The sequence below is a fragment of the Artemia franciscana genome, chromosome 6 (genome assembly GCF_032884065.1).
Source record: "Artemia franciscana chromosome 6, ASM3288406v1, whole genome shotgun sequence".
NCBI classification, from domain to species: domain Eukaryota; kingdom Metazoa; phylum Arthropoda; class Branchiopoda; order Anostraca; family Artemiidae; genus Artemia; species Artemia franciscana.
In genome coordinates this window covers 274,421-289,129 of record NC_088868.1, presented here as the reverse complement: position 1 = coordinate 289,129, position 14,709 = coordinate 274,421, and the positions used below count along the sequence as shown (strand labels likewise).

The 14,709-nt window shown below is 33.0% G+C and overlaps 1 protein-coding gene across 1 annotated transcript in view; it reads right to left on the bottom strand.

Moving 5' to 3' along the window:
* Positions 1-6,002: 6,002 nt before the first annotated feature.
* LOC136027878 (uncharacterized) overlaps positions 6,003-14,709 on the bottom strand; it is a 93,056-nt gene continuing 84,349 nt past the window's right edge. Inside the window, exons 6-7 of the mRNA XM_065705294.1 lie at positions 14,006-14,211; positions 6,003-6,313 (exon numbers count right to left, since the gene is read on the bottom strand). Of these exons, the coding sequence (XP_065561366.1) occupies positions 14,011-14,211 (201 nt within the window). The 3' untranslated portion in view covers positions 6,003-6,313; positions 14,006-14,010. The remainder of the gene's footprint in view (positions 6,314-14,005; positions 14,212-14,709) is intronic.

Here is a 14,709-nt window from a genome sequence, read left to right as displayed (position 1 = left end):
CGTCAAGGAAAAGGGTAAAGTGCTCTATTTAAATATTTCAGCCAAGAGATTTTTTACCTTTTTATGCGTTGTATTAGGTATTACCCGGACATTTGCCTATAATTAAATAGGTTTTATCTGCGCTTATTAAAAATTTTGTTATAAAACATTGTAGGTATTACCGGGGCATTTGGCTATAAGGTTATATCTGTGCTTATTAAAAATTTTGTTATAAAACATTGTCTATAAACATTGTATTAGGTATTACCCGGGCATTTGGCTATAATTAAATAGGTTATATCTGCGCTTATTACAAATTTTGTGATAAAACATTGTCTTAAAACATTGTATTAGGTATTACTCGAGTATTTGGCTCTAATTAAGTAGGTTATATCTGCGCTTATTAAAATTAATTTTAAAAATCAGCTGCGCTTCATGGCACATACCTAGACGATCATCCCCCCTCCGTAAAAGTTATTCCCCGGGTAAGAAAAAATCCCCCTCCTAAAAAAAACCTTCTCTTATAGACAAGAATACTCTGAAATGCACATGGGGAAAAGAGCCTTCTTACGTGCCTATCATTAACTAAGATTTGTCAAAAACTGTCCTTATGTATTTTCCATTGTCCTTGAATTTGTAATCATGTGTTATTTTCCTATTGTATTTATGTATAGGGATCATAAATTTAGAAAAAAACATAAAGGCATGCCGGGGAGGCATCTCCTTCCTCGTAAATACCCTGTATGTATTTTTCATTGTCCTTAGTTTTTGATAATAAAAAAAACCTATTGTATTTAATGAATAGGGATCCTAAATAAAAAAAAAAACGTAAAGGGATATCGGGAAGGGAGACGTTTCTTCCTTCCCCGTAAACACTACCCAGAAGGGTGTTATATTCGTATTCCACTTTGAAAAGGCTGTATTTTTATTCTAAAATATATTGTCTAAGCCAGTCTCCTTTCAAAAAGGATAAGCATTCGAAAAATATAAAGAATAAGCATAGATTACTCGGATCATCATAAACCAGTAAATATATAATATAATAATAACTTTCTTTTCCTCCTTTCAATGAAAAAAGGAAAGCAAAGTAATAGAAGCAAGAAAAGGAAAAAAGAACTTGGAAACAAAACAAACAGAATAAAACAAATTAAGAAAGAATAAAACTTGTAAGAAAAAGAAAATTGGAGTAATAAAAAGAAGAAAAAGAAAACAAATGCTCTTCGTCCAAAAAATAATAATAAATTAATAAACTAAATTTATTATAAATAAACTAATAATAAATAAATAAACTAATAATAAACTAAATTAAGAAAGAATAAAACTCGTAAAAAGAAAAGGAAGATGGAGTAATAGTAAAGAAGAAAAAGAAAACAAGTACTATTCGTCCAAAAAAAATAATAATGAATTTTAGATATTGGATTTTTTTTCGTAAAAATGTGATTAAAAGTGCAATAGCTTCCTTTTCAAACTTTGTCTGTGAGCGAGAAAGGGGATAAAACAGAGTTGATACTGAATTTTTTGTGATTGCGGATAAGCAAGAATATTATTAAGACTACAGACTCAACGTCTTAATTTGAAAAAAATCAAATAACGCTTCTCGAATTCCTGCCTTGAATAACGCCTTTGGGCATTACCCAAATGTTAGGCCCATATTTGAATTTTTAAACTTTAAACTGATATCTCACTTGACATCATGCTTATGGCTGCAAATTCGAGTGCTTAATCACTTACTTAGATCAGTCGATAGATTTTTATACCAGTATCCTAAATAGCGACAAACAATTCACTAACAGTTACTAATTAAAAAATTAGTTTCAACGAATACCCAAAAAATTAAAATACTCTAAAAACCATTCAAGTACTTAAATGTCAAGTTCCTTTTCTTTGACGTTTTTATCATAGTGATAAGGATTGTACGCAAGAATTAATCGGGGGAGGGGAACCGAAATTTGCAAAAACAGGCAAAACGTAAAAAAGATTAGGAGAAATGACGAAAATCTGGACATTGTGGAGAGTCTCAGGGACCCTTCCCCTAAGAGTGACATATTCTCCCCTGTAACTTGCATTTATATAGTTATGATATTTGATTTTAAATGTACAAAATGAACATAATTGTTTTTAGTGCTAAAATTCCTTAAGATGATATTATGTGCCTTTTTTCCTGTTTGAATAAATCTAGTGTTTGTTTAGCTTGTGTATTCATTTTTGTAAGTGGTTTATTTTTTCCATTAGAATTAAAGTTCTATAAATGGAAAAGGAAGATACGATATTTTATCTTTGTATATTTCTGCAACTTCGAGTACTTAACTACTCTTTCAGTTAGTTTAAAATCAAACTAAAAAGACCTCTAAGTTTTAGCATCAATCAGACGCGTTGACGGGACACTCCCCTCCCCCCGAGTTTTACCAACTTCCCTTAAATTTTTCTAAAATACTTTTGTCGAACTTTTTATTGAAAACAATTAGTTGTAAATAACACGCCAACAGCTTCCTGAAAAAAGTAAGCAAGCGGTACGGGATAGGGCAGTTGTCCCTCTCCCGCTAAAAACATACGAGGAGGTGTAAAACGTTGCTACATCAGAATGATTTAGAAAAGAATTTATTGCATGTGCACTTGTCTCAATGGGTGATTTATCCGTGGTAAAATCAACACAAATAGGCTTATTCGTCCTTTTTCTTTAACGTCTATGCCTTTTCGTTCTTTCTGCGGTTTTACCGTTTTTTGCTGCAGACTGGCTTACTTCTTTGTGGCATTCATCAATATGCTCAGAATGTTGTATATTAGTTTCTGCTATTTCTTCTAGTTTTACTAGTTTCTGGCTTACTTCTCTGTGGTGTTCATCAATATGCTCAGAATATTGTATATTTCTTTGCTAATTCTTTCTGCTATTTCTTTGCTAAGAATTTTTATATCCTTTTCAATGACATTTTCAGCTCCTGCTGTGTGTACTGTTTCTTTTCTTTGGGGTGCAAGCGTACTATTTGTCAATCCTCATAAGTCAGCTATATAGGGGCTGGGAGTTTAGTAACGAATTTTTTTGTTAGTGAATATCTGGAAACTGACATCTACATGACAATGTCGTGTACAGCCTTATATTAACCTCCTATTTAAAAATTCCTTTTTTTGATTTTAAAAATACATTTTGCCTCTACTAAATTTCTAAGAATTGACACCACTATTGGCCAGTCATAGTTGTCTTTGTCTTTAATAAGCAGTCCTGATGAGTCCAGTGTAGTTATGTCTAGACTTTTTGTTCTTACCCGTGTCTACTGTTTCTTTTTAAACATGAGTGGTATCGCCTTCGACCTCTTTCAAAATACGAGTTTCTTCAAATTTCATATTTAAACGCTTTATGAGAGAAGAGTTGTCTTTCAAATGAAAATTTTTAAGTTACGAACAAATGATAAAGAATTTTAAATGTATTATTATTATTTATTATTCCACTAATCACTACACTGGACACTAGATTCTGTAACCCCCAAAATCCAATTATTTTGCTCTTTTTGACTTTTTTTTTACTAAAAAAAAGGGACGAGAGATATTCCTAGAAAAATCTGCGTCAAGAAAAAATAATTAGGCAATTTGTCAATGGCGTTTGATTAAGCCTTATGAGATCAAGTTTCAACAAAATGGTGAAAAAGCACCGAAAAAAATAATTTCAGGTAATCAAGATGGGTTTTTCCTTGCCAGCGGATTAGTTTGAATAAATTCTCCCATCTTGTTACCAACCCAAGAAAATTCAAACTGATCGTTATAAGATATCTTAAATAATATGGTATAGTTTAGGGCAAATAATGGAGAACCAGGTTTTTTTTTTTTTTTTTTTTTTTTTTTATAGCGAGAATCAATATATACAAATCTACCGAGCAACCGGTAATATATGATATAGTCTCACATTATGGTATATCAGTACTGTCCCGCTGCATACAATCGTTTCTGTCAGTAGCATATTCTCAGAAATACACTTACGATTTACGATTACAAGTTATGTTTACTCTCACCCCACCTCTGTAAGGCTTTGCTAAATAAAACCAAGCCTTTTTTTTATTGATGAGCTTTATTTTTGAAGTTTTCTGAGAACAAAACATAATTTCACTAGAAAAGAAAAAGGAAAACCCCTTATTTATTTCAATTAACTTTTTTACAAAAAGAGACTTGAATCAATCGTATTCACGACTTATTCTTTGCTTTTTTCTCGCTTGACTGATCAAATATTGTCTGTAGCAGAATTTCAGTATAAGAAAACAATAGCCATTGACGTTTTGGTATTTTATCCGTTAAAATTTGAGAATTGCGCTAGGTCAGATCTCAGAAAACCGGTCTTATAATTTGGGCCATATATTTGCACGTTTGGTGGGGTAGGGCTTAGGTTAGGGGTGCTGTTCAAATACTTTATCAGACTAAACCCCCCACCCACCCTAAGTGTGCAAATACATAGCACAAATTGAAACTAAAGGCTATATTTCATTAGGATTAATCTAACTTACTTCTTGGGTATGTTTCGTTTAATTAATAAGTATCTGTACAGTATTCGAAAGATAGGAACTAAAACTAAAATTCATCTGGAGGGCTAGTTATTTATAGTGTGATGTATTATAAGTTAGGCACGTACACAGTAAATTACTCCTTTCCAGAGTAAAAAAAAGCACAAACAGGCAGACTGTATAAAAAGGAAAGACAATTTTAGAGGAAATCTTAAGACATTAAGGGGAATGAAAATGAGGCTCAAGACCCCATCCCTCATCAGGGTAGTGTAAACGTAAAACTGTTTCGGGGAGGTGTTTTATTTTGGTACTGAGCGGATTCCACTACCTCTTCTGGGAAATACCCCCTATATGCTAAATTGAGCAGGTAAAGGGAAAGAATTTTGAAGACTTGTAAAATCCCTAAATGTAAAAGTTCACTCCTAGACGACCTCAGAAAGTAGAAGGGAAATTCCTAAAGTGGAACTACTGTCTAACACCGATATCTATAATACATGATACCTATTCACCCTTTTGTGATCGAAACGCGTCCACTAGGCCTATATTAAACAGTTTTCCTGTCTGAAGTACCTTTTTTTATTTTATTTTTTATTACAATAACATGGAGTCGAACTCCATGGCATAATCAAGAAGATGTAAGTTGAGCACCTAATTTTAAACAAGTAAACAAATTAATTTATTTGGTCTTTATCTTGCTCTACTATGATAATTCAGTTCCCACCAAAACCACCCCCCCCCCCCCAAAAAAAAAAACATGAAAAGAAAAATTGAAAGAAATTAAACATAACCTGTAGAATATTCTACATCGTGTATCCTTAGGAATATAGGAAGAATATTAAGAATCCTTTCTTTTCTTCATTCTTTAATTTGTCTCAATTTCCCTTTGGCTTCTAAATTTTAGGTGAGGGGAGAATTTTCCAGGCGCAGGGGGAGTGCACCAGAGCACCATTATTTTGGACCAGTGTTTCTATAATTCCTGATTGTCCCCGAAAGAATGCTGGGTGTCCCGAGATCTTCCCGAAAACTATTTTTAGAAAAATTAACGGTTGAAGTTTCGCATTAATGTTCATGCATTACGAGCATTAATTTTCGTAAGATTTAATAAAAAACAAAACAATTGCCATTGCGAGAAATTCAGGTATAGTGGAAGTACTATTTTGTCCAGCCACTCATTATTTACGTTAAAGCACATTCACAATGAGATTTAACCAATACCGAAATCTAGGTAGCGTTCATACCAGCTAGTCAGAAAATTCTATGATAAATCTTATTGGTTCAAATTAGCTCTAAATAAATCTCGATATTAGTAAGATATCGTTGTTAATATATATATATATATATATATATATATATATATATATATATATATATATATATATAATTAGGGACGTCATTTTAAATGGTTCAAGAGTAAAATGAGGGGCTAAAAGCCAAATCATCACCCTGATTACGTTTAAAACCAAACGTCTTCCTTTTAAAATAAGAACCCCTCGACGAAAAGGCACCCCTTCTATATAGATAGATATACCACTTGAGCTGTACAATAACATTGTTTTATTTCATCACACATAATTATATCATACCACTGTTAATTCACTAAAACACTCCTTGAAATGAATAAAAATAATTCAAAACAACAGAACAATAAAGGATATAAACAAAACTGAATAAAATGATTTCAAATTCCTATTCAACTGTTAAATTCAGCAATGCACAATACTATTATCGTCTTATTGAACAAACTAAGAACTTTTAACACATCTTCAATAAGCCGTTTGTAGTATCATGCCCTGTATTTGCTTTTAAGACTACTTGCTTCAGATCTAAATGCTTCATGATCCTGACTAGACCTGAAAAAGAGGAGCTAATTTTAATAATATCCAATTTTCCTGTTTTGGTTTTCGTTCTTATCTAGCTACATGGAACAGAGATTAAAAAAACGGAAATAATATGAAGTTGGACTTTACAGTCCCTACCGGCGGTGCCGATCTTCGTTTCATGACCCCTCACCCAGGAGGTGCACTGGGAGGGGGGCTGGGGGCGAGCCCCAAAGCCTCGTCTTAACACACACCTTTTCTATTTACCTTCTTTAAATTTCTCCAAATTCCCATTTAGAACTAATTCGACTCTCGCTGAGCTTGTAGAGTCACGCCACTCAACTTTGTTCTATACAAAATGACCAGGACTCCAACCCCTTGTCTTCACAGACAATGGCTTTCGAGTCTAGCGTGCTGACCACTTGGGTATGAATGGTAAATTTAATAAATAAAAAGCAAATACATCATCATATGCTCCCCGAAAGGCTCTACGGCTGGCAGTAGAGAGATAGAAAAAACACACAAACACTAAAAAGGAAAAAAAGACGAAGAGACACCCACTTATGATTAGCCGCTGAAAATCAAGTCAGAGCGAAGCGCTGTGCGCAATACACAATGCAAACATACATTTCCAAGTTGGCCAAGCGACATATACTGCACGAAGACATTATATATATATATATATATATATATATATATATACAAATCCAGAAATGGAAAAATTACTTGACAATTTTTCTGACTGAAGAACTGAATCGAATCCGAATGCTGCCAAAACTACGATGACAAAACTTCAGAGCTTGACGTGTCAAAATTAAAAAACAATTCTTTTTTTTTTTTTTTTGCTCGACAGATTCGTAGACTAGACTTTTGAAAACATTTCTCGATGGATTTGCGCGCATGTATTTTCTGTATCTGTTGTTACGAGTCTGCCAAAATCAGCTCACTTGTAAAGGTTCCTCATAATAAGCCTAAAATGTCTCTGTTTCCATGTATATTTTAAATATAAATTTTATTTTATAAATAATAAATTTTAAATTTAACTATTTTAATATTTAAAATATATTATTTAAAGTTTAAATCTGTTATGCAAAACAATGCTTATTACTCAAATATTATCTATTACTAAATGATAACTACATTTAGAAGACATATGTAATTTAAGATTGGTTAATCAACTTTTAAATATACAATTCATTCTTACAGAATGAACAGCATCTTACAGAATGCTGTTCATTCTTACAGAATGAACAGCAAAGAGTGGCTAGGAATCTTACAGATGGCGAAGTTATTATTCTGCGGAGCTCCCAGTTTAACGTCAGTAACACCTCACTCTTTACGCTAAAGTTTTTTTAATATTTTTAAAAAGCTTCTCATTGTTGTAATTAAACAACCCTTGTCCGCACAAGTCGTTCTTAAAGAATTGGGACAAAATTCAAACTTCAGCGTAAAGAGCGAGGTGTTGAAGAGAGGCAGCCCCCTTCATATACGTAATAATTTCTGTTCGTTTTAAGTTTTGATGTTGTTCCTTACTTTCAGTTAAAAAAAAACTTCTTCTTTATTGAATTTCTAATCGTTTTTTTTTTTCAACTACACGGAGAAATACCCTCCCTCGGAAATATACTCTAGACCAGTGGTTCTCAACCGGGGTCCACATGGACCCTAGGGGTCCATGTGATATTTCCGGGGGTCCACAGGCAAAACACAACAAATTGGGGGTCCACAATGATGTTTTGGGGGTCCATGAAGAAAACCAACTCAGAACGCTCTTTATTTTTAAGAATTCAATTTCTACTGTAATCTACATTATTTTGAATCGGCTTAGTGACCTACTCGGAATGGATATACCGATTTGGGTTTCAATTCCTTTCGAAGTTAATGTTGCCGAAATAGAATTATCTTTGCAAGAGCCCCTCATCGAATTTACAAAGTGATGAAATAATGCGTGCAAAATTCAAAGATGGAAAGTACAATATATGGAAAACAAATGATGTTGCTACAAAGTACCCTTTGCTCTGGGATAAAGCGCAGTTCTACGTTATGGCTTTTCCTACATCTTATCTTGTTGAAGCGGGATTTAGTCGTGTTTCTCAAGTTTTATCAAAAGCTCGCAATAGACTTGACATTGTGAAAAGGGGTGATAAACTATCATTAACATCGATAGAACCAAATATAAAGAAACTTGTCGAGAAGCATCAACCACAGGGATCTCATTGAATAAACATGCCTTTTCCTTTTTTTTAATCACACACTTAATTTCAACTGCTTTTTTTTATCCAGTTTACATAAATAATGTTGGAGTGAATTAAACTTCCTGAGGAGCTCTACTCTCCACGAGCTTTAGTTGCTTGCCAATCGAAGAAACTTGTAGAAACTTGTAATATTGTAGTTATTATCACAATAATAGTAATAATAATAATTATTATTATATTAGAATGTTTTATTTGTATTAAATTAGTTTTCATTTAAAAATAAAGCTTAATCGTATGCTATTTGTTTGATACTTAAAACCTTAAAATTTATATTAGTGAAGAATAAAAAATTGTTCTTATGTCCAATAGCTATGAAGGGGTCCACCAAGATAAAAAGAGGGGAAAAGGGGTCCATGGGGAAAAAAGGTTGAGAACCACTGCTCTAGACAATTAAATCTCGGTGAAAATTTACCCAGGAAAATAACCCTTAGTAACTCCACGCGTAAAACTGAGACGGAAAAGAGAAAGCAAGACATAGAAAAATTATTTTGTGTAATTGCAAATTTAAAAAATCCAGAAGCCTTATTGTCCTTTCATTTTGCTTACATTATATGTTAAAAAAGCATGGTATATGCAGGTACCTACGCGTTTCCTTTGGGGTGGGGGGGTATAGTAGATAATCCGAATAAGAAAAGCCTAAAAATTTGGCAAAGTTTGTGATGTCGGGGGAGGAGCTGGGCCTCGAAGCCTCCTTGCGTGTGTTCTTAGGCATTTGAGCGTCAATTTTCCTGCAATTTCTCAAAAAGGTATGAAAAGTGTACTCTAACAGCCTTGCAACAAATGGCTGGATCAAGGGACTTACAGGGAGTGAGGGGGCTTCTTAGTACTTGAAAATTCGCCGATTGTAGGGTACAACGTCACTTGTAGCTTGTACTGTCTATTGACATTTTAAAAATAAAAGGGCGTATTCGCAAGTGTCAACAATTTTACAGGAAACCGAATAAAGGTTTTAAACTTATCGTGGGAAATATAGTTCGTGGATTTAAATGATAAGATTTCTAAAAATTACTGTGTTTACCTAAATTAAGTGGCCACGTGGCTTTGGTTTGTGCAGAGCATATATGATTAAGTTAGGTAGGCTTTGTGGTAGCAGTCACTCACGTACGAACTTATTCACTGGGATTAACATTTTGGTGGCTCCAACCTCAGAAAAAATACAAGCAAATTCGAGCGGGGATGACTTCCCAACACCTGGTGTAATTTCGGAACACTACGTATGCCAAACTGTTGCACCACGCTTTGCACAACCCATCCGGTGTACACAATTTCTGAGAGAAAGCTACCCTTCAAGTAATTTATTTTTAAAATGTACGAAATTTAACCACAAATCGTAAACATTTCGACCAATTCACCCTTCTGGTACAAGTACGTGTAGCAGTACTTAATTTTGCCGCAATCTTAATCCATCTCTTTAGAATTAGACATGTTTTTATTAATGCGACCAGTGAAATGTATAAATATCCAAGACTCGTTTTAAAAACATGTTAGATAGGCCATTTTGGCTTGGGACAACAATACATATATGTTCCTTGCTCGATACATGTAATTGGCCTCGACAGTAATACCCAAGATTTTTAAAATTCTGTCGCCACATTTGAGCTACTTTTAGACCAACAACAAAAGGATGAAGGGTTGTCTACTTTCCGAAAGCCTGTTCCACCAGATGACCAATATACAACACGGGATGAAAGTATGCCATACGTGATACGATGAGGCAAGGCAAGGTGAAAATATACCACGCATGGTGGAAATGACACTCTTAGATCTACAGCAGGAGCGAAGAGTGACTGATCCCTCCGAAAGTGATTAATTCGTTGTTTTTGAAGCAAATGGACAATCTTGACCTGCGTAGTAATATACATTTGACAGAGCCTTCATCTCTGGGTCAAATTATAGCCAAGATTTAATAACTATTTCCATTTTATTTTAAATCTTTTTGGGCATATATGTTCAATGACGGCTCAAGTTTTAGGACAAAGAAGGGATATTTAGGTTTTTCGTTAATATATATATATATATATATATATATATATATATATATATATATATATATATATATATATATATATATATATATATATATATATACATATATATATATATATATATATATATATATATATATATATATATATATATATATATATATATATTAATTGGTTCAACGGCACAGAAGTAGTAGTTTCTCCTGCAGGCTATAATAATAACATAGAATTTATTTTCTATAATTTGCCCCCCCCCCCCCATATTTTTCTGCCGACCCCTCCAGATCTCGAAAAATACCTTTTTAGATGTTTTAATTTAAAAAATGTGCTTTTTTGATATCTTCTTCGAAAAATGAAAAACACCCCCTCCCTACACTTTGGAAAACCTATCCCTCCAGAATTTTTTGGGGTTAAAACCACTGGTGGCTAATATGGGTTGATCTATGACATTTTCGTAGTCAATCACATCATTTCTTGTTCCAAGGGTGCCCAAATGCTTGGCTCTTCTGTCTTAGACTTTAAGTCGGTAAAAAGAATAAACAGTTCGAGTTAGATGATTCTTTGAAAGTAGTTTTTCTGTTTTTCTGTGCATATTCAACATCTGATTATATTTTTCTACGCTGAATGCATCATCAATTTACGCAGGAACTTGTTCCGGGGCGGGTTAAGTAGCAGGTGCGCATGTCCGTCAGCAAAAGCAGGTGACAGGTGAAATAACAAGGAATTCTGGCAAAACAATAGAATACATAAGAATTTGTTGGTTATTTGAGGGGAGAGGCTGGGCCATTGGTCTCTTTTGCTGGCCGTCCCGGTTCCACTTAAAAATATAATCCTCACACTCATTCCTGTTCGAAATGGTTAATTTCAGACGTTATCACGTTAGTACCAGAAACAGTCAAACAGGCACGTACACACACATATTTCGAAGGGAGGCGCTTCAGGGTAGAGTAGAATTATGTAAGGCGTAAATTCGACCTATTTTATGCAAAAATACAAGAAAACTTCAAGTTTTTGGTCCTTGTTGTCAACTACTTGCGAAAACACACATAGGCTTCCTTGGGATATTTTCACAGGTTAAGTGGGATAGATGACAGAGTTCGTGTGAGGACAAAGTTCTACTTTCTACACTTGACTACATTTTAAACTACCTGAAAAGACAAGATGAAGCATTTTAAGGTCAAACAATGTCATCAAACGTTAGATGTCTTCAGTGATTTTCTTTTCTATGCTTGCGCTCATGCGCTAGTTTCCACTCTTATAATGTTCTCATACTCGTTGAAACAGACGAAAAGGGATCTATTTTTCTTTTCAATTTTTATTATGATTATTTCCTAAAAATAATAAAGAAGCCCTCTATGAGTTGACAAAAAAAAAAAAAAATTTCGAAACCTGTTTTGTCTTGGCAGAATTTCATTCAGTTTGACATATTAACTGCTAACAAATAACTATTCCCTTTTGCAAATTTTCCAAATTGCGAAACACGGATCAAAGAACCAATAGTTTCTTGGAAGTTAGATATAACCAAATGTAAATGAGACGGAGAAAATAATGTTGCAAAACTTATTGAATTATTCGATGACAACTAATGAACAGAACTACTGGAATTCGAATAAGCTGAATGTCATACTTTGCGACAACCCAGGGTATTTAACCAATATTGATTATTCAAAAGTTGATAATGTTTAATTATATTTAATTTTTAGGTTTGTAGATTGTGTTTTAATTACAAATTGAATCATAAATTCAAATGTAATTAAAAAAAAGTTTTAGAAACTTTATTGATATTCAAGTTTAAATTTATTTGTCATTATGCTTAATTTTATTCAATGTTTAATAGTATGTAATTATAAATAACAATAAATTATTTTAACAATCATTGGAAAATAAGTAACATTTAATAAATGATTATATTATAAATAGATCTTAATCATTATGTATAAGCATCGGCTAGCGTTTAGAATCTTACATTAACTACAGCTGCGCTTATTTTGTTTGTCCACGTTCTTTCTGTTTTTTTTTTTTTTAATACCATTATTTTCTTTTTAATTTCTTTTTTTTATTTACGACAGGACGGGTATATATATATATATATATATATATATATATATATATATATATATATATATATATATATATATATATATATATATATATATATATATATATATATATATATATATATATATATATATATATATATATATGATTATATATATATAATGATTATATATATATAATTTTATTCAATGAAATGAATAGCATAACCATGAAAATATCAGCCAATACCCCATAATACCCCATAATACCCCATGGAAGAAACCCCATAAGTGACCTCTGGTTCCACTTTTTCAAGAGAAAACCTACCACGCATAGTTTCTTCACAATGGAAATAGTCCGTGCATATTTTTTCGGTATGGATTTCTCATATTTTAGCTAAAAAAAAAAACTATTCTTTTCTAGACAAAATGATGCATTATCTACCACACCGACACTGTTCATTTTCTTTGTGACAAAACTGACTTGGGTATATTAAATCATCCACTTTTTTACGCTTGTAGTATCCGTCACACACCATAAATTTTAAGTAAATAAAGTAAATTGTCTTACCTGGGCTAGTGATTAGTGATCATGGCTAGTAAAATAAAGTTATGAACCTTTTTAATATTAATATTGTTTATACTTTTTTGTGTTGGCATTTTTTTTCTCCCCTGTTCTTTCCCGGCCATGGAGCCTTATGGGGGAGATTGTCTTGAAGTAATTTTTTGTTTATGAAACTTATTGTTAAATAAAGAACTTAGTATGTATCATAAAATATCAACGTCAAAGAAAAGGAAGTGGTTTAGTTTAGTTTAAGCTTATTGATGAAGCATCTTTTTCCAAGGAGAGAAAGCAAGGAATAAATTTGACTTTCCATGAAAAAAATTGATGCATAGATTTTGCAATATTCAAGCAGCCATAGAATAGAATAGGTTTTATTTGCAGAATCTCTCGTAGTCATAAAACTAAATGGCGCTTGTGCATACAAAAAAAGGATTAAATCAAACGACAAAAAAATCAGAAGACAAATAGGATAAAATCAACAATTGTTATACTTTGATACAAGAAAGGGATGAATGAGTTGGAAAAACGATTTGTGCGTGAAGGAGATGCTGCTAATCTGTCAATATTCTTCGACCTAGTACTTCGATGTTTCACTAAAACTGGTGGTAGTATCGATCTGTGTTTATCACTTCTGAGAAGATATTGGTCAAATTCAAGAATCAAACTGAGACGACGCTCTTGAAGAGAGGGAATTGTAAAGTTAAATTGACAAGCCATCGGGCATACCCTTTTTAGAATTGACAGCTGATAGGGTGTTGGCAGTTTTATAAATCTCGTTACAATAAAAAAGTAAATTAGGTAATTAATTAAGTTCAGAAGTAAATTAAAAGTAAGTAATTAAAAGTAAATTAGGTAATTTTAAAGCAGTAAAAAGCAAATTATCTTACCTGGGCTACCGTTGCTGAGTGCGTATACTTCTGACCTGTTTATACACCTCAGGGGACACTTCTATCCTTTCCAGCTCATCACTGGACAAATCAAGTTCATGTACCAACTGCCGCAACTCCCGCTCCTTTTTATCATCTTCTCTGAAGGAGCCTTCACCGTTTACGTGTAAACTTGCAAGAGATCCATATGATCTGGACCGATGCTCCTAAAAAATAAAAAAAAAATTAAAACGGTTTACGGTAAGTTCACAAAAACAGGAAAAACGGTGATCTATCCTTTCTAGACGGTCGCTTAGCCTGAAATAAATGAATAAATGAATAAATGAAATACTGGGAATATGTTTCGGGTAGGCTATACATTCTGGGATCCTTCTGGGATACATCCCATAATCACTCAGAATAGTCTGAATTATAGTATTAAAGTATGCGTTAGTGCTTTCACTTTCACTGAAAAATACGATGATTCCTCAAATATCCCCAAAAGAAAACTGGGCTTCCCAAAATGTCGCTGAAAATTAGCGTTGACAAACATTAAAGAGTTGTATGTAACTTTTGTAACCACAGACGTTTACTTTTGAGAAGAGTTTGGAGACCATAACTTTCTTTTTGTGCAATTTGGATAACCAAAAAGTGGGAGCACTGATGTAAAGAATTTTTTTTTCCTTTTGTGGGCTGAGACTGAGAGACAGCCTTATACCAGTATT